The 20,517-nt window shown below is 48.5% G+C and overlaps 2 protein-coding genes across 2 annotated transcripts in view; both read right to left on the bottom strand.

Annotated features, from left to right (window-relative positions):
- LOC142087719 (thymosin beta-15A homolog) overlaps positions 1 to 20,517 on the bottom strand; it is a 463,475-nt gene that overhangs the window by 299,531 nt on the left and 143,427 nt on the right. The gene's annotated exons all lie outside the window — the stretch shown is intronic.
- Positions 15,177 to 20,517, bottom strand: part of LOC142087716 (gamma-aminobutyric acid receptor subunit gamma-4) — a 40,974-nt gene continuing 35,633 nt past the window's right edge. The window contains exons 8-9 of the mRNA XM_075162251.1: positions 18,741 to 18,943; positions 15,177 to 17,626 (exon numbers count right to left, since the gene is read on the bottom strand). Of these exons, the coding sequence (XP_075018352.1) occupies positions 17,333 to 17,626; positions 18,741 to 18,943 (497 nt within the window). The 3' untranslated portion in view covers positions 15,177 to 17,332. The remainder of the gene's footprint in view (positions 17,627 to 18,740; positions 18,944 to 20,517) is intronic.

Consider the following 20,517-nt stretch of genomic DNA (forward strand, 5'->3'; position numbering starts at 1 on the left):
GAAATCCGGTACAGAAACTCACTGATTGTCAGGGACTAAGTTTTAGCAAGGAAATGCAAAGAGAAAAGGGAGTAACGGGCTTGTTTCATTTACGCCTGATACACTGCAACCCATCTCACTCCCTCCTTACTGCAGCAGCTCCTGAACAAGCCCAGGGGCTTCCAGCCAGCTTTGTCTCTAGTGATGGCCACTAGACACCACTAACCCTATGCTGTGGCCTGGACAGTTGGGGACTACTATTGGGAGAGGGAATTTCTTTCTAACACCTTGTTCAGAGATCAGGTTTCTGCCCTGGAGTGTGAAAACTGAGGTTCTTATTATTTTTATCACAGCAAGTCGAAGCGCAGAAGCTATTCTTATTCATATAAATGTCTAATCCTACTCTGATTCCTCCTGAGCTGTTGCATTTGCTTTGATTACTTTTTCCAGTTATAGCTAAAATAAATTTTGCAGTATAATAATCTGCTTTTACAATGCAGTAGTCCCTCAGATGAGGAAAGGAGGCACTGAGCAGGTCCTGCTAAGGACCTTGTCCCATCTCGGGGTTCAGGGAAGGCTTGGCTGTGTCCTGGCTGCCCTAGAGAAGTTAGATGCCATTTGTATGGAGGAGGGGGCTAGTGCTATTCCTGGACTACCTAACGCAGGGTCTCAATGCCTGAACCTAATTATTTGCCCTTCAGTTTAGACCTTTTGGGGGTAATCTATAGCAGGATGTCTGAATACAGCATAGGGATAAAGCAATTTCCCCTGGGGCACAATGCGGGTGAGCAGAAGGATCGCTGGGGAAGGAGCCCTGCTCCCAGGTATTGGAGGTCTCTGGAGCAATTTTCAACTGTCTCCATGCAGTGGGACTGTTTAGGAGCCACTGACCTATTCTGGCCAGGCTGGGGTCTGGAAAATATTACAGCAAGCTGGTATGGGCAGCTTGGGGTCAGTAGGCTCCTTACTTGCTTGAAAATGAGGTCCCTGTACTTCATCCTCACAGAGTCTGTTTTAAGCAGCCTACAAAGAGTCTGATCTTGTGAGGAGAGCTCTGACTTTGCTCTAGAATCTGACCACAGTGAGAAATTGTTTCCATTCTGATACATTTTTAGGTGGCCGAAATTTTATATTATTTTTGGATTTTTTTTTTCTGTCCTTGCTCCATCCAAAGTCATGAACTACATGTGACAGCAGATCCCTGATCCCTTATCTACATTCATCAGCTGCCTTTTTGGGTAAAACTTCTTCTAAACTCATATTCTGCTCTTCCTCTTTCTTCCTGTAAATGCATGTATCAGCCATATGCATTTTTGCTCCCTTGAGACCCTTGCTGGTTCACTCTTGCTTCCCTCTGTAGAGCTCCTGGAGAGCCTGGACCTCTGCTGGCCTAAGATGGTGAAAACCAGCATGCCTCATACACTCCAGTGCCCCAGCGTGAACAAACATCACGTACAGCACTACAGGTCTCTCCTGACTCGGTGTTTTCAAGAGTCACCGAGACAAACTCTTCCCCGGAGAGGAGTCTCGACAATCAGCAGGTGAAAGCTGCTTCTACAAGAGAGAGTTGGTGGCAAAAAGTGTGTGGTTTTGTGTGTGTGTGTGTGGCTTACGGAACAAACGGGGAGCAACTTCCTGTGTCTTTGCATGGTTTCTGCACATCATTTAATAAAGATTTCCAGTTTGCAAGGGCAGTAGCCTAAATTTAATGAATCACAGAGCAGAAAGAAGTGGCAAGCACCAGGGACAGGCTGAATTCATGGATTTCCCTTTCCGGAGTGCTGTGACTGGGCCTCACTGCTTTTTATCCATCTTTTCACCAGTGGGACAGCGTGTGTGGACTCAGTTTTCTGTACTTTTGGATCCCAAGAGTTCCAAACTAGATGTTTCTATTGCTTTAGCTAATGAAGGATGGGGATCAACATGTAGCATGCTGTGAGCTGTGATTCTGTAAGATCAATCAAAACTTGGTTATGAGACTTTGTAGCATGTGGCAGAACTTTATGTCACTAGTTCAGCTTCAGAGGTGACAGTTCTTCGTGGTCTTGCTTTTTATGGCTATAGAGGCTCATGTTATTGAGCCTGATAATGATGTTGGCAAGCCAACGCATGGACCTATTGCTGAAATTAATACAGTATAAAATCTGCTGGGTTCTGATTCTTGAAGACCGAGGGTTGTAATAACAGGGGGAGCTGTAGGAGCCAACAAGTAACTCCTTTACATGAGCCTGAAGTCTCTGTGCACCATGTGGAAGTGGAAGAGCAGAGCTTCCTCAGATGAGGTACGCTGGCCCTGCTTGGACCTCCCCTTAGACCAAATTCTGAGGTTCCCTGGGAGATGAAGAACGCATTGAAGAAACCATGTTAGAAATACGCTGAACTATGTTTCAACCTGCCAAGTTTTCCCCTAATATAAACATATGTATTGGTGCTGAATTTAAATTCAGGTCCTAAACACTGTAGAAATGTTGGCTACCTATAGTCCACGTGACCCTATAACCCCTAAACCCAGCAAACATTTCAGTCTCTTCAGCCAGGGAGAAGTGGGTTACTTTGTGAATATCAATGCAGACCAAATAAAACTTATCTCAAGGACAAATGTATTTGTTCTGAAAATTTGGCCAAAGAAATCAGAAATGGTTCTTTAAAATGTATCAGCCTAGAGCAAGTTTTTATCTTCCTTTTTGAGCAGTGAAAGTTGGTGATCGAGCCATAATTTTAAATATGTGGTAGGATACAGCAAAATCAATGCCATTGAAAATGCCTTGCAGTTTGGACATATGGATCTGAAGATTTGACAAAAACATGTTCTCTGTTCTACAAACATTAGGCTGTTTTCCTTTCATTTGACTTCATATATATGTAGCCACCCTGGCTTGTTTTGCACTGACCACAACTGCTCTTGTGTTTTCTTTGATGAATCCACTTGTTTGGTTTATTTTGTTTGGTTGGGGTTTTTTGGGTTGTTTATTTGTTTGTTTGTTTGTTGTTGGTTTGGTTTGATTTGGGTTTTTTTTTTGGGGGGGGTCATATTGGGCATGATGGCAAGTGTTTTGGGAAAGGGACAGTTACTTTATTTCATACATTTGGCATAACTGGGCCATCAATCTCAGAAAAACATGTACAAGGTGTCTAAGTAGAGAGATAGAAAGATGCAATTGCTGTTTTCTTCCTTTACTTATGTAAAATGAAAGTAAAAGTTTTGCCGTGTTTAAAAATCCTCTTTTCTCCTCTGGAGTGAAGTGGTTTACGCCTGCAGCAGGAATAGGTACCTTCTGGTTCCAGGCTGCGTGGAACACTCCCGGGGCTATCAGCAATGTTGGAAAGGGAGAGAGAAAGGAGGGAAGATGATGACTCACAAGAAGTTTCCCTCTCTGTTACGATTTTGCTTTGTCGCTTTGTGTTCTCTGGATGGCTCAGGGAGAGATGCTTTTCCCTCATCTATAATTTGCTGCCAGATAAATATATTGAGAAGCAGGATATTGAATGAGCTCGGCATGTTTCTCCACTCGGCTGTTAGGCTTTCATATCCCAGTGGTGTTGGGCAGAGGGGGCATGCAGGGACTTTGAGATGGTTCCACAAGAGTTGTGTGGTTCCTTTTGCTTTTTGGTTTAGTACCAAAATAGGACAAAGGGTAATGGTTTTAAACTAAAAGAGGGTAGATTCAGACTAAATATAAGGAAGAAATTTTTTTACGATGAGGGTGGTGAAACACTGGAACAGGTTGCCCAGGGAGGTGGTAGATGCTCCATCCCTGGAAACATTCAAAGTCAGGTTGGATGGGTCTCTGAGCAACCTGATCTAATTGAAGATGTCTCTGCTCATTGCAGGGGGGTTGGACTAGATGACCTTTAAAGGTCCCTTCCAACCTAAACTATTCTATGATTCCATGATTCTACCTGCTTGGCCAAAGCACCAACCTATGGTCTTACTCACAGATTTAGTAACCTAGCACTGTCCATATTCTTTTGAGGTGTGATAGTTCTAGTGTACTGAATTCTTCCTACAGCTTTTTCTTCTCACACATGGTCTTGACTTTTTACCCTGAGCTGTTGATCTCTGTTGGACGCTGCTGGGGGCTGGCTGAAGCTCTTCGATAGAAGGGTTGGTTGGTGAATGACATTTCCTGGAGAGGAGCAAAGGAGATCGCCATTATGGCAAGGACCACAGCAGGTACCTACCATTTTCAAGATGCTGACTGTAAACTCTTGGGTAGGGATTTCTGTTTTTCTGGCCTGGTGAGTCTCTGCTGCCGTACATATTCTTTGAGGCTAGTGGGAGTTTCTGTGGCTAAAATGGGAGAAGATTGTAGGCCCAGTTCTGCCTTAAAATTGATTTCAGGTCTGCCTGAACATGGTCCAGCTGTCAATATGGCAAAAGACTTTTCTCTTTATGATGGACACAGCTGAAAGCATGGCTGCCAGCAGCTCTGAACTGCATGATCTTGAAAAACAGATTGCAGTGTGAATGCCTGAATTGCTGCCACAGGTATTTCTTTGACCAGACCTAATGTATTTCTCCAGGAAGTCTGACGTATGCAAGGAAGCTAGTACTCCACCCCTAGAGGGGAAGTTTTGCCTTCAGCTCGGCTCTGATTCAGGTAGTGTTTTACCCTGAGGACATGAAAACACCAAGAGAAGCAGAATAATGTGAGGAAGACATCTGTGTTTCACCTTGCGTTTGGAAAGGGGAGGTGTCAGAAAAGATTGCCTTAGGAGGTCTGTCAGGGTCGGTTACATGAGAGATGCAAATCAGCCCAACGGCAGCCTGGCAATGGCTCAACCCTTCCCTACAGCCTGCTTTGCTCACGTGTGTGACAGAAGCTATTGGAAAGCTGGCTTTCTGTGTTACTGCTACACGAGGGTCTTACCCCCTTCCTTGGGCCTTTCATGCTGCAGACTGATGAAGGGCAGGAAGCTTATGACAATAGAATAAAAGCCACGTCCCAGCAGCTGTGAAACACAAATCACTACCTTGTTTTTCCACGGAGTCTGTGACTGGCCTTGAAAGAGCGTGCTGACACCCATGGGTGCCATCTCCTGCTCACAGCGGTTGCTTTCTCTTGGAGCCCTACAGACCTGTTATGGCATATGTATCATCCAGAAACCTCACCCTGGGGCACCCACCATATGCCCTGTGGATTTCACACCACATGCAACTTGTATTGATAAGATGGGTCCGTGTCTTCTCCCCTGCTCCTGTACAGCTGGCTGGTGCACCTCAGACCTGCCAACCATTCGAGTCCAGCAAAGGGCGACCTGATCGCAGGAGAGGTGCTGCAGTGGCATTCAGCAGCCAGGGTAGGAACCTTCTCTCATAGATGACCGGGTGGCTCTACCATCTGATTTCAGAGTTGTCTGCCTTGACTGTGCCTCGGTTCAGAAGGCAGTCAAGAGGCCTGAGTTCTCTCAGATAAATGGCTCAGCTTGGAGCCCTGTGGCTTGATGTTCCTGAAGCTGCTAATCCTAATTAACAGCTTTTCTGAGTCCATTTTATACCACTCCAGCAGCCCAAGTGGGCTTTAAAGTGAATGGAAATGACCCCATGGAGAGCTCTCTCTGGAGATGTTGCTATGCCGACCTGCTTACAGCAATTATTAAGGCTTCGGTTGCTCTCTTCCAACCTGCAGTGTTGTTATTGTCATATGGAATCAGATGGTGCCAGAAGTGTGGCTGGGATGGATGAGGGCTGGACCCTATTATTTACTTTTTTGGAAGATGTGGGGAGAAGTGGAAAAAACAAGGAGAGAGGGGTAAAATCATGTCGGGCAGCAACATAAAGAATCAGCAACAGTAACAAGAAAAAAAAAATCAACCTGAAAGACCTGATATTCCCCTGACAGAAAATTGAGTCAATTTTCTCTTGCACAACCCTAAAAAAACCCCAAACCCAATATTTTTTACCAAACACACTTCTTTATTGAAGGTCTGCAGGCCACAGGGCATTTCCCTGGATACCTGGCTTTCCTCACCCAGTCCGATGGGAACACTGGGAGCCTAGCCATGTTATATACACCCCAACACTTCACAGCGGGTACCTCCAGCCCCTAATGGGCTGCCAGAAGTCGTGCTGTGCTTTCGGCGGTTGATGCCATTCTTCCAAGAGGAGACAAAGATAAAAAATTGGTGTGGTGTAGCAGTCACCCCGACACAGGCCTGGGGTGGCAGCTCCCATCCCAGCCGCGCTGAGGCTGTGCAGGCAGAAGTGTTTATGTCCCCCCCTTGCCCTGCAGCACACAGCTTGAAACTTTTTGGCCACGCTCATTCTCCTTAAATTCAATCTCCCCAAAGCCTCTAAATCTGAGGCATTAAGAGGCAGATAAATTATAATGAATGTATTTCAGGAATATAAAAAGTAACGACTTAATATAACTTTTTCTTCTCCCCCCCACCCTCCCCCTTCACCACCTCATGTTTTTAACATTTTGGGAACTGTCAGAGCTTGAAGAGATATAATGTGCTCCGGAGAAAGGAGGGAGGTTTCCCCTTTCCGGGCTGGTGTGAGCTGTGCCCGCGGGGAGCTCCTCCCCTGAGCCGAGGCCCCTCTGCCCGAGGGCACTCGGGCACCCCGGCCTTCCCCAGAAACCTCCTTCGCTGTGCTTCAGACAAAAATAACGACGCCTCCTGTTGGCACTCAAAAGTGGGAAAAGAAAGGGGAAAAAAAAAACCACCTTAGAAATACAACGATTTGATAGTTCCAAGGACCGGCGGCAGCGCCGCGGCCTAATGGTTTCCACAGCGACGGGCGGGGGGCAGGGAAGGGGGCCGTCGTGGCCCCGCTCCACGCGTGCGCGGGAGAGGCGGCCCCGGGCCGGGCGCCGGTCGGCGACGTGAGCCCTGGTGTGTTGGGGAAACCCCGGGCGGCCCGGGAGAGGGCGGGGGGCAGGACGAAACAAGCCCCCAAAGAAAGATTGAGAGGAAGTAACATAAGGGGGCGGGAGGCGGCGTGGGCTGCGGTCTCTTGGAGGCGGCTCAGCCCCCGCCGTGCTGCGGGTGAGGTGAGGCGAGGCGAGGCGAGGGATGGCGCGGCCACAAGCCCTGCAAGTTCATGAAGCAGGGGTGGGTTGCAGAGGAGAGGCGCAGGAGTCTTCTGGGGCAGCAGGCCATCCTCAGGCAGGCCTCGTGCAACGCGTTGTGTGTTAGGACGATCTTGTGGACTTTTTAAGGGGCCGGGCGGCTCTTTCCTCATCATCGGTGCTCCCTTTCCTTCTTCCCTCGGTAAATTGGATGTTTAGGGGAGGTTATCGGGGAGCTTCAAGGCCGAGGGCGTGGCGGCAGCCTGGCAGGGCCGCGCAGGATGTGCGGAGAGAGGCGGTGCTGATGGAGGGAGACAGCGTTTTGGTGTGGGGGGGGAATAGCGAGAGGCCAATTAATTTCTCTAGTTCATCAGGCATGACTTATGAATGCTTCTCCAAAGCCGCAAAGAGTAAGGTTTCACATACGTGGCTGTGTGGGCCTAGGGCTGGATTCGGCAGCCATGCAGGCACTCTGGCCTTCACTCCTCCATGTGGTTCGGGGACAGGAGGCTGGCTGGCTCTTGGGGGAGGCCTTCTTCAGAGGTGGGGTTTTCCTTTTGATTATGATCACCCCAAAAGTCACCAGCATTACAATGGGGAGCAGAAAGGCCAAAATAAAGGCCACCAAATATGAATGCCAACCCCTCCCCCCAAAAAAACACTTGGGGAAACACTGGTATTTTCCTTACAATGGCAACAGACTGAGGGGACCAAGCAAGGGTTTCTCTTGCATTAGAAACAATGATTTTAAATGGTAGAGACTGCTTCTGAGTAGTGTTCATTTGAAGCAACTTCTGTCTGTCTTAAAAAAAAAAATCAGAAAAATCCCCCACCCACCCCAAAAATATCAGACCAACATTTTTCCTCACTTCCAACAAGATATTTTTCTCTAGGGAAATGAAAATATTAACCAGCTCCAGTAACTCCCATCAGGAGGGGGACAGGGGACAATTTTTAGCCTTCTTACGAGGTGTCAATAGACAACGGTGTTGAAGACAGGTAGTCCATACTGTTGTTTATTATCTATAATAAGTAGCATCCAGAAATCTCAGTTAAGGATCAAGACCTAGTGTGCTAGTCCTTGTACAAACACACAATAAGAGAGTCCCTGCCCTGACGAGCATACAGTTTAAAAATGGTTCCTTACACGGCATAATTTGGAGGGGAAGGATAGGAATTGGAGACAGAGAAATGAGAAATCAACCTTTTTCCGGACTTCCTTTCACCTTCCAAACAAAAGCCATAAAACATAAATGCTGAGATCATTGTTTCCAGTCCCTATCATTAGCCAGATGTTAGAATCATAGAATCATTTAGGTTGGAAAAGACCTCTAAGATCGAGTCCAACAGTAAACCTAACACTGCAAGTCCACCACTAAAGCATGTCCCTAAGTACCACGTCTACATATCTTTTAAATACCTCCAGGAATGGTGACTCAACCACTTCCTTGGGCAGCCTGTTCCAATGCTTGATAACCCTTTCAGTGAAGAACTTTTTCCTAATACCCAATCTAAACCTCCCCTGGTGCAACCTGAGGCTGTTGCCTCTCGTCCTGTCACTTGTTACTTGGGAAAAGAGACCAACCCCCACCTCGCTACAACCTCCCTTCAGGTAGTTGTAGAGAGCGATAAGGTCTCCTCTCAGCCTCCTTTTCTCCAGGCTAAACAGCTCCAGTTCCCTCAGCCGCTCCTCACAAGACTTGTGCTCCAGGCCCTTCACCAGCTTCGTTGCCTTTCTCTGGACATGCGCCAGCACTTCAATGTCCTTCTTGTAGTGAGGGGCCCAAAACCGAACACAGTATTCGAGGTACGGCCTCACCAGTGCCGAGTACAGGGGCATGATCACTTCCCTAGTCCTGCTGGCCACACTATTTCTGATACAGGCCAGGATGCCATTGGCCTTCTTGGCCACCTGGCCACACTGTCAGCTCATGTTCAGCCGGCTGTCAACCAGCACCCCCAGGTCCTTTTCCTCTGGGCAGCTTTCCAGCCACTCTTCCCCAAGCCTGTAGCGTTGCATGGGTTTGTTGCGACTGAAGTGCAGGACCCGGCACTTGGCCTTGTTGAACCTCATACAGTTGACCTTGGCCCATTGATCCAGCCTGTCCAGATTCCTTTGTAGTGCCTTTCTACCCTCAAGCAGATCAACACTCCCGCCGAGCTTGGTGTCGTCTGCAAACTTACTAAGGGTGCACTCGATCCCCTCGTCCAGGTCACTTGATAAAGATATTGAACAAGACCAGCCCCAAAACTGAGCCCTGAGTGATGCAGGAAGGTGACAGCTTGGCAGTGAGTCACACTGCTGATGTTGACACCATTCATCTGAAGAATACAGTCCCCAGGTGTTGTTATTCCATCTGCAGCAATGACAGCATTCCACAAGACTTCCTGAACAACAGTGTTTCCTAGTGGGCTGTCTTTACCCCCAGCTATCCTCATCCTCAACTCTTCCTCCGGGTCTTCTCGGTGAATTTGAATTGTGTTCGCTTCAGCCATAAGACTAACTCTCAGAGGAAGGTTGTCTTCAGTCTCCCCAATAGCTGGATTAACCAGTCAGGGCTCTGCAGTCCCTAACGATACCACAAGCAGCTGCAGAGCTTTCTGCCACAAGTGACGATCCTCCACTTGGTACCTCTGGATCCTTGGATGTGTTTGTCTCCACGTTGGTAGGGAGATGATCCTTCCCTTTGGAAATGGAATTCTTTTTCTGCTGTAGTTCAGATTTGTATGTCTTGAAACCAGGACACCTGTTCTGCAGATGAGCTTCTAGTTCACACCACTGCATTGTCTGCCGACACTCTGCCTTGAAAGGACAGAAGACAATCAGCTTGTCCAACAGGTTTCATACTAGAAGGCTGGACTTGTGGCACTGCTGGAGAGAGAGCTTTTTCTGATCCGCAGGATAAATTTATACTCCTGCATGCAGTTTTCAAGGCATTTGAAACAGTACATGTGTCCACAGGAGGTGTCCATAGACTGGAGCAGAGCCTAAAGGCAGATATGGCAGATGAGTTCATCGTACACTTCATCCCGGAAGTTGTAGAAATGATTGTCCAGCAAGAGGTGGAACTGACCACATTCAGAGCAAAAAGTTCACTAACTTGGGATGCGTGGTGTTCTGCTATGGGATCAGCCATGATAGCCAGCATCAGGCAGCCTTGGGCCACCAGCAAGGCGTGTCATGTAGTAGCGTCTGACAGAGGTCCTCTGTAGGCGCTGGGGGCGGGAAGGTGACTTGGTCATCCCTGGGAAGGGGAGGAAGGAGGTGAGGGAAGCCCAGGGCCAACTCGCCTGTGATGGCGGCAATATGTGACGACTCCACCAAGTTTCTGGGTGGGGAAGAAAGTCGAAACCTACGTGAGAGGAGGAGGCAGTGCAGCCACCCAGGTGTCATGCAGCCACCCAGGTGTCTCCGTCCCTCCTGCCTGGTGATGCACGGCTCAGCCCCGTGTTCTCGGGCTGTGTCCCCTGGAGTGAGCTAGTCAGACGCTGGTGAAAAGGCAACGGCTCTCCCGCGCAGAAAGACGCTGCGGTACCATCACCCACTCCAGCATGATGGCAGAAACTACAGCATGCAGGAAAGGGCAGGTGGTTTATGCCAGTCTAGGAGGGGACCAGTGGGGCTCGGCTCCCACTGTCTTGCTGAGCAGGGCCGCACACGGCTAACTGGATGTCTCTGTGCCCTCGATTCCCTGCTGATAGCAGGGAAAACTTTTTTCTGGAACTTCGCAAAGTAATTCCAAAAAATGGCATTTTTCTTTATGTCTTTTCTTAGCTTTCCTTTTTTGAGATACTGTACTTAAAAATTTAAACACATGATTGAATTCATGCATGTCTTTATTTATTGAGCTATTTATGATGGGCACAGATTTCCCTAAGCCAAAAAGCCCCCTCCCTCCTCCTTCCCCAGCCTTAGTAATCAGCTTCCTTGTGCTCCAGCCCACGCTAGGCTATTTTCCTCTGTCGAATCCTCCATCATTGGTTAAATTACTTAGGTGTGTGTTGGCTTTATCTTTTTTTTGGTGAAATCTTATAATCTTTCAAGTCTACTTTGCCCAAGTCCATGTCATCCTCTTAGGTCTCTTGTACACCCTGCTTCTCTCCTGGCTGATGCTGTAAAAGGTCTAATTTCATAGAATCATAGAATCATAGAATCATTAAGGTTGGAAAAGACCTCTGAGATCATCGAGTCCAACTGTCAACCCAACACCACCATGCCCACTAAACCATGTCCCTAAGCCCACATCTACATGTCTTTTAAATACTTCCAGGAATGGTGACTCAACCACTTCCCTGGGCAGCCTGTTCCAAGGCTTGACCATTTTTTCAGTAAAGAAATTTCTCCTAATGTCCAGTCTAAACCTCCCTTGGCGCAACTTGAGGCCATTTCCTCTCGTCCTATCGCTAGTTACTTGGGAGAAGAGACCAACACCCACCTCGCTACAACCTCCTTTCAGGTAGTTGTAGAGAGCGATAAGGTGTCCCCTCAGCCTCCTCCAGACTAAACAGTCCCAGTTCCCTCAGCTGCTCCTCATAAGACTTGTGCTCCAGGCCCTTCACCAGCTTCGTTGCCCTTCTCTGGACACGCTCCAGCACCTCCATGTCCTTCTTGTAGTGAGGGACCCAAAACTGAACACAGGATTCGAAGTGTGGCCTCACCAGTGCCGAGTACAGGGGCATGATCATTTCCCTGGTCCTGCTGGCCACACTATTTCTGATACAAGCCAGGATGCCTTCTTGGCCACCTGGGCACACTGCCGGCTCATGTTTAGCCGGCTGTCAACCAGCTGGAAAGCTGCTCTTCCCCAAGCCTGTAGCGTTGCATGGGGTTGTTGTGGCCGAAGTGCAGGACCCGGCACTTGGCCTTGTTGAACCTCAAACAGTTGGCCTCAGCCCATCGATCCAGCCTGTCCAGGTCCGTCTGCAGAGCCTTCCTACCCTCGAGCAGATCAACACTCCCACCCAATTTGGTGTCATCTGCAAACTTACTGAGGGAGCACTCAATCCCCTCATCCTGATCATTGATAAAGATATTGAACAAGGCTGGCCCCAAAACTGAGCCCTGGGGAACACCGCTCGTGACCGGCCGCCAGCTGGATTTAACTCCATTCACCACAACTCTCTGGGCTCGGCTGTCCAGCCAGTTTTTTACCCATCGAAGAGTGCACCTGTCTAGGCCGTGAGCCGCCAGCTTCTCTAGGAGAATGCTGTGGGAAACAGTGTCAAAGGCTTTACTGAAGTCCAGGTAGACCACATCCACAGCCTTTCCCTCAGCCACTAGGCAGGTCACCTGCTCATAGAAGGAGATCAGGTTGGTCAAGCAGGACCTGCTTTTCATGAACCCGTGCTGGCTGGGCCTGATCCCCTTGTTGTCCTGCACATGCCTTGTGAGCGCCTTCAAGATGAACCACTCCATAATCTTCCCCGGCACCAAGGTCAGGCTGACCGGCCTGTAGTTCCCTGGATCCTCCTTCCGGCCCTTCTTGTAGATGGGTGTCACACTGGCAAGCCTCCAGTCATCTGGGACCTCCCCAGTTAACCAGGACTGCTGGTAAATGATGGAGAGTGGCTTGGCAAGCTCCTCGTGCCAGCTCCCTCAGTACCCTCGGGTGGATCCCATCCGGCCTCATAGACTTGTGAGCGTCCAGGTGGTGTAGCAGGTCGTTAGCTGCTTCCTCTTGGATTATGGGGGGTTTATTCTGCTTTCCGTCCCTGTCTTCCAGCTCAGGGGGCTGAATACCCTGAGGATAACTGGTCTGACTATTAAAGATTGAGGCAAAGAAGGCATTAAGTACCTCAGCCTTTTCCTCATCCTCGGTGGCAATGTTCCCCCCCGCATCCAATAAAGGATGGAGATTCTCCTTGGCTCTCTTTTTGTTGTTAATATATTTGTAAAAACATTTTTTGTTATCTCTTATGACAGTGGCCAGATTGAGTTCTAGCTGGGCTTTTGCCTTTCTAATTTTCTCTCTGCATGACCTAACGAGATCCCTATACTCTTCTTGAGTTGCCTGCCCCTTCTTCCAAAAGTGGTAAACTCTCCTTTTTTTCCTGAGTCCCAGCAAAAGCTCCCTGTTCAGCCAGGCTGGTCATCTTACCCACCCGTTCTTATGGCACATGAGGACAGCCCGCTCCTGCGCCTTTAAGACTTCCTTCCTGAAGAACGTCCAACCTTCCTGGACCCCTTTGCCCTTCAGGACTGTCTCCCAAGGGACTCTCTCAACCAGTATCCTGAGCAGGCCAAAGTCTGCCCTCCAGAAGTCCATGGTAGCGGTTTTGCTGGCCCCCCTCCTTACTTCACCAAGAATCGAGAATTCTATTATTTCATGGTTGCTAAGCCCAAGACGGCCTTCGACCACCACATCTCCCACCAGTCCTTCTCTGTTTGTAAACAGCAGGTCAAGCGAGGCACCTCCCCTGGTAGGCTCACTTACCAGCTGTGTCAGGAAGTTCTCTTCCACACACTCCAGGGACCTCCTAGACTGTTTCCTCTCTGCCGTGTTGTATTTCCAGCAGACGTCCGGAAACTTGAAATCCCCCATGAGAACAAGGGCTAGTGATTGTGAGCCTTCTGCCAGCCTCTTGTAGAATGCTTCATCTGCCTCTCCAGCCCGGTTAGGTGGTCTATAACAGACTCCCAGCAGGATATCTGCCTTGTTGGCCTTCCCCCTTATCCTCACCCATAAGCACTTGACCTTATCATCACAGTAGTTGAGCTCTATACAATTGAAACACTCCCTAACATACAGAGCCACCCCACCACCTCTCCTTCCTTGCCTGTCCCCTCTGAAGAGTTTATAGCCATCCATTGCAGCACTCCAGTCATGAGAGTCATCCCACCATGTTTCTGTGATGGCGACTAAGTCGTCGCTATCCTGCTGCACAATGGCTTCCAGCTCCTCTTGTTTGCTGCCCATGTTGCATGAATTGGTGTAGATGCACTTGAGCTGGGCTATCGATTTCGCCCCCAACATTGGCGTGCCACCCCTAGGCTCTTCTCTAGCGAGTCTGGTTTTATCCCCTTCCCCCTTCGAACCTAGTTTAAAGCCCTCTTGATGAGCACCGCCAACTCGTGAGCGAGAATCCTTTTCCCCCTGTGAGACAACTGAACTCATCTGTTGCCAGCAGGCCTGGTGCCGCGTAAACCTCTCCATGATCAAAAAAGCCAAAATTCCCCCAATGGCACCAGCCTCTGAGCCACATGTTGATCAGGTGTGTTTTCCTTTCAGTATTCTTCCCTGCCACTGAAGGGATTGAGGAAAACACTACCTGTGCTCCTGATCCTTCCACCAATTGCCCCAGTGCCCTGAAGTCCCTTTTGATCGCTTCTGGACTTCTCTCCGCAACCTCCTCACTGCCAGCCTGTACAACCAATAGTCGGTAGTAATCAGAGGGCCCTACAGACCAGGGAGTTTCCTAGTAATGTCCTTAACCCGGGCCCCAGGGAGGCAGCAGACCTCCCTGTGGGAGGGGTCTGGTCGGCATATTGGGCCCTTTGTTCCCTTGAGAAGGGAATTGCCTATGACAATTACCCTCCTTTTTTTCCTAACAGAGGCAGTCGTAACGCGTGGGGCTGACTGACTCACCCTAGGCAACCCCCTAGCTGCTCCTGTCAGGCTAAAGTCTGTACTCCGATGCCCATGATGATCATCTGTGTCCATCAAGGCTCCCAAGTGCTTCGAAGCTACAGTGAATTGCAGATGTTTAGACTCCTTTGCACATGGATGTTAAATTTTCCCTTCCGCTGTCTCTTTCTTAGATGCTCCCCTTCCAGATTTTGCTGCCTGTGTCCACTGCAGCCTACATTGCCTGCACACCTTTTATGCCACCGTACTGTTAATGAGCATATTTGGCACGGGCCCTGGTTTGCCACCAGGGTGCCCCCTCCCACGCACACACTGGCAGCTGCCTTCTCATACGTGAAGACATGCTTCACTCAGAGTCTGTCGCGTGAGCCAGTTTTAATATAGGATGCTCTTTCCTTTTGGCTCCCCACAGAGATCACAGAACCCTGTTTAATCCAGCTCACTGTCGGTGTACGGTTGAGTCATAGAAGGTTTTTCTGTTGCTACATCTAATAGCGCTTTGCCATCAGGAGTGGAACATCAACCCACTTGGCTGGGAGTCGGCAGTGTCACCCAGCAGCTCTCCTTGTCTGGAAGTTGTTTTGATTCTTTTCTTAGACTTCTCCCTCTCTGTGTCTTTCTCTCTAAAACATTAATTTCCTCTAATTAGAGCCTCCTTAACAATTCTTTTTTCCCATCTCCTCAGTTAATTTCCTCTAATTAGAACCTCCTTAATTCTTTTGCTAAATCAATTTCCTCAGTTAGAACCACCCGCCATAATTTCTTTCCATCCTTTCAAAAGCTGTTGGAGTAGCTAAGCAAATTATGCTTCTGGGTAACCTTTATCTGTTACTTGGTATTTAAAAGAAGGACTGTAACAGGTTAGCCAGGCACAATTTCCCCTTCCAGAGCTATGCTGGTCTGACCCCATTAGGTCATACTTAGCTGTGTGTTGTACTATTGTATACTTAATTAGGCGCTCTAGATGTTCCTCTGGAATCAAGATAAGGCTGTATTTATGAATGAATTAAACATGACACTTCATTATTCAGATCAGATTTAACAATATCAAAATCCACCTTTAAACCAGATCAAATTGCTCTCTAAGAATATGTAAAACCTCCTGCCCCTGTTAGCTGTCCTGTGAATCAGCTGTTCCTAACTTTTTCTCTGCAGCCATGCCAGCTTTCTTCTCGTGCCAAGCCTTCTAAGTACTAATTGTTTCTAAAACATGCTCTTTTTAAAAAGATTTTTTTTTGTTTGTAATTTACACAGTAAGTAACTATTAATGGCACATTGCTTTTCACAATCATGCTGTGGCCACATCAGCAGTTGGTATAAATGGGGAGGCAGCTGATTTACACATTACGGACCTTGGGCCTGAGCTTCCTCTTCTACATTATGTGGTTTCTTCCCAGTTGAGACTGTATTATGCCCTTTAAGATGGACCATAAGGAACCATCTCACTATGTCTGACCTTTCTGAAATCTACCAAGGACGACTCGCTCTGTTTCCTGATTTTGGGAAGAAAAGGGCCAAGTATTGGTGGCAACTGGGAGGAGCCATACAGTTTTAATGAAGTCTGGTTTTTTATGTAGTTATTAAAAAAAAGAAGTAAAGAAACACATTTGAGCTGCAGGGACGTTCTCTCCCCACCACTGGTAGGTGCAGCACTGGTAGCTGATCGTGTTCCCTTTTCTAGTACCCCTTTCTCAGATTAGCACCTACTACCAAGCACAGATCTGATGGTTTCAAGAAGTGTCGTGAAGGAGAGCACTGCCCTGCTATGATGCATGGTACAACAGGGCCCAGCTCACATGAGACAGGCCAAAGAAAGCTACCTCACAACTGGCTCATGAGACTGCTGCTGGTCTTTGTAGCACAAGGACTTTCTCCCTTTTTTGGCTATGCCCAATGTAAGCTGCATAGCCTGCTCAAAGTCCTGATCACAAAGCAGAATGTCACCGTGGGCCCTGAAGAGTCTGCCCCAGTAAGGCAGATGGGCCCTTCAAACTTGTGCAGTGCTTTTTACCACCATCTGATGAGAATCAGCAATGCCTCAGTGGGTGGATGCCTTGGGTGCCACTTGGTACAACAAGTGGAGTGATCCATGAGGAATGCTCCACAGATATTCTACGGGGAGCTGGTTGAGGCTTGCAGCTACTCCATCCTTGTCGGTGCCGCTGTCAGCTTTCTGGGCAGATTCAAAACATTTTAGCCAAGCCCAGCTACTGTGGGAAAGCCATACTGCTGCCCTCTTCCACACTTCTTTCCTTCTGACCTTTCCAAGCCTCTAGCACTCCACAAAGTCTATTCTGGTGGAAGTGGTGCAGAAGTTGTAAGATCTACTTTATTTCTTTTGCAGTCTTAATAACTGTGCAGAAAACTCCATTTGCCATCACTTCCCATGGAATTTTGGAGTAGGATTGGATGGAAAAATGAAACACATTAAGGTTTTTGTTTTTGACAAAATCCCTAATGTTTGAGATGGGAATAGGATGTTTTTGGGCAATCTCACAAGGAGTAAAATGCTGGTGGTGCTGGAGAGGGGGTTGTTTGGGAAGGATAGATTCTCTAAAAAGATATGTTAGAAGGCTAAAAAAAAGCTGTCTCGTTCTTCTCAGAGGAGATGAGAGAGCAGGAAGAGGGAATCACCAGGTTGGATTGCTCAGACTGACAATCGACTACAACGGAATAGCTGCTGTTCTCTATGCTCCTTGAGAAGCCCATCTTGCTGGTCTCCAGTCCATTCCAGCTGAGGACGAAGAATGGCTAGAGATAGAGATAGGCAATCCAGTAGACAATGTTGAAGAGCAGGAAGGCGGTGGGGAAGAAGACGCGAGAGTAGGAGTCCAGGCGGGAGATGTGAATGCGGACCCTCCCCTCCCTCCACATTCCTGTCTGACAGTCCTCAATGCAGCAGAAGAACCTCTCACATTCCTTTCCTTCCAGGCACGGGGAGCCAGGGTCTTCATCCTCGTCCTCCTCTATCTCCGGGGGCCAGTGCATGATGTTGTTGATGTTGATGGTGGTAAAGGATGGCATCACCTGTGCGCTGGCAGGCGGCTATAATGAGGAGAGGTAGGTGAATTAAAGGGAAGGAAAAGACAAGAAAACATGTTATAGACACCAAAACTCATCCAATTGGCAATAGATCAGATCATAGCATAAGTGCAGTTCAATGGAGAGGGATGACTGATCATCCCCCATCTCTGCACCTGGCTATAAATCACCACCTTGGCCTACTGTGGGGACTGGCAGCTCCCTGCGTGACTCTGAGTTTCCTCCCTGGCACCCTAGGGCATAGCCATAGTCAGCAAAGATCTAATTGCTCTGATTCACCATCTCTGCCATTTACAGTGAAGAAGCAGGACCTGTTTGGATTCAGCTGTGCTAGCCTCTTCCCTCATTCCCTTGAGCTCAGCTGTCTCTGAAGACACAGCACACAGTCCGGATGTGTCTTCTGGTTGCTGTCAGTTGCTGGAGAAAAGCTGGGGAACGGCTGTGTGTGACTCATAACCTCTTGGCCCAGAAGAGGCATATCATCAGCCTTATGGAAGAGCTCTCTCCACCTGTGCTGGGAAATGAGGCTGGCACAGAAGTTGGTTTCAGTTCTGTCCCAGTTCAGAGGCCTGTTTCAGCTGATGTGTCAGAAGTACCTGCCATGAGCTTGGGCAGATCTCAAGAGGATGATGACCACTCTGGGTTCACTATCCCCACACTCAGGAGTGAGATGGACAGACCACAAAAGAAAGTAGGTTTCTGCATCTCTGTGACCTAAGATACCTCTGTAATCCACAGAGATCAAACTGGTACAGGTGGAAGAACCTGGCTGTGGATCACCCTGTCTTAGAGTGGACATTTACATTTGGTTATGTGAGTCATTCTAAACTGTACTGATAAGCTCTCCAGCAATTTTGAAGAGAGCATAGGGTGCCTGCTTCTGACAGGGACCTCCTTGTTTTAGGGGAGCCTCAGCTGCTTTTTCTGGTTGTATCTCACTTTTCAGGTGCTCAGATGCAGCACATAGAGTGGTCTGAGGACCACTTATGAACTTATGAACCCAGTATGGGTCAGGCATTAAACCACGTCAGCAGTTTCCAATGCAGGCTCAGGAGGGTTATTTCTAAATAGCTTGGGGTTCTAGCAGCATCCACCTCTGCTGGCCCCTTTGACCTACCAGCCTGGCTTTCCTGTTGTTGTGCTCAAGTGGTTTCTTGTTTCCCACCAGGTAGTTGAGTGTAGCGTACTCCATGAGAGCTGCAAAGACGAAGATGAAGCACACAGAGACAAAGAGGTCCATGGCTGTGATATAGGAAACACGGGGAAGGTGTTTGCGGGAGATGGTACTCAGGGTGGTCATTGTTAGCACAGTCGTGATACCTAAGAGAGAAAAGAGCTGGTTTAAGTAATGAAGAGGAGCACTTCTGTCTTCTACATGCATCCAGCCTCCAAAACATCCCCATTTCCCCTCTCCTGTGGGAGAGAAATTCCTCTGGTTGTCTGGTCCCATTTTTGCTCTGCTCAGCAAGACTCTGGTCTTGAGGTGCCCTCTGACAATGCTCTATGGAAAAAGAGCTGTTCAAAACCCGGGTGTCACACAGGCCATCAATGTGGACTGGTAAAGGAGTGGGGAACTCGGACTCTGCTTAAGGCTGTACACAGGAACAACTGGTTGGATGATGGGAGGAGAGTCCAAAGGAAGGACATGCTAAGAGGCAATAACACTGGATGGATGGCTTTGGGCAGGCAATGGGTGAGTTGGGATTCAGTCAGTGATGTCTGGCTGAGTCAGCAATAACCGTGGCAATGTCTCAGATGACACAGGCTATTTCTGTCTGATATGAACCAGAGCTGGAATGCAAAGGCCTCTGTTCTTGTTCTCCTTTTGTCTTTGAGCATTTGCTCCCAGGATGAATTCAGCCCAATGCAAAGCTCATCATAGAATCATAGAATCATAGAATAGTTTGGGTTGGAAGGGACCTTTAAAGGTCATCTAGTCCAACCTCCCCGCAGTGAGCAGGAACATTTTCAACTAGATCAGGTTGCTCAGAGCCTCGTCCAGCCTGACCTTGAATGTTTCCAGGGATGGGGCATCTACCACCTCCCTGGGCAACCTGTTCCAGTGTTTTACCACCTTCATTGTAAAAAATTTCTTCCTTAGATCTAGTCTAAATCTACCCTCTTTTAGTTTAAAACCATTACCCTTCTCCTGTCACAACAGGCCCTGCTAAAAAGTTTGCCCCCATCTTTCCTATAAGCCCCCTTTAAGTACTGAAAGGCCACAATAAGGTCTCCCTGGAGCTTTCTCTTCTCGAGGCTGAACAACTCCAACTGTCTCAACCTTTCTTCATAGGAGAGGTGTTCCATCCCTCTGATCATTTTTGTGGCCCTCCTCTGGACCCGCTCCAATAGGTCCATATCTTTCCTGTATTGAGGACTCCAGAGCTGGATGCAGTACTCCAGGTGGGGTCTCACCAGAGCGGAGTAGAGAGGCAGAATCACCTCCCTCGACCTGCTGGCCACGCTTCTCTTTATGCAGCCCAGGATACGGTTGGCCTTCTGGGCTGCAAGTGCACATTGCTGGCTCATGTCCAGCTTTTCATCCACCACTACCCCCAAGTCCCTTTCCACAGAGTTGCTTTCAATCCCTTCATCTCCCAGCCTGCATTGATACCGGGGGTTGTCCCGACCAGGTGCAGGACCTTGCACGTGGCCTTGTTGAACCTCATGAGGTTCACACAGGCCCACTTCTCGAGCTTGTCCAGGTCCCTCTGGATGGCATCCTGTCCCTCAGGCGTGTCAACCGCACCACTCAGCTTGGGGTTGTCTGCAAACTTGCTGAGGGTGCACTCGATCCCACTCTCTATGTCATTGATGAAGATATTAAACAGTACTGGTCCCAATATGGACCCCTGAGGGACACCACTCATCACTGATCTCCATCTGGACATTGA

This window comes from Calonectris borealis, chromosome 13, assembly GCF_964195595.1.
Source record: "Calonectris borealis chromosome 13, bCalBor7.hap1.2, whole genome shotgun sequence".
Taxonomy (NCBI): Eukaryota; Metazoa; Chordata; class Aves; order Procellariiformes; family Procellariidae; genus Calonectris; species Calonectris borealis.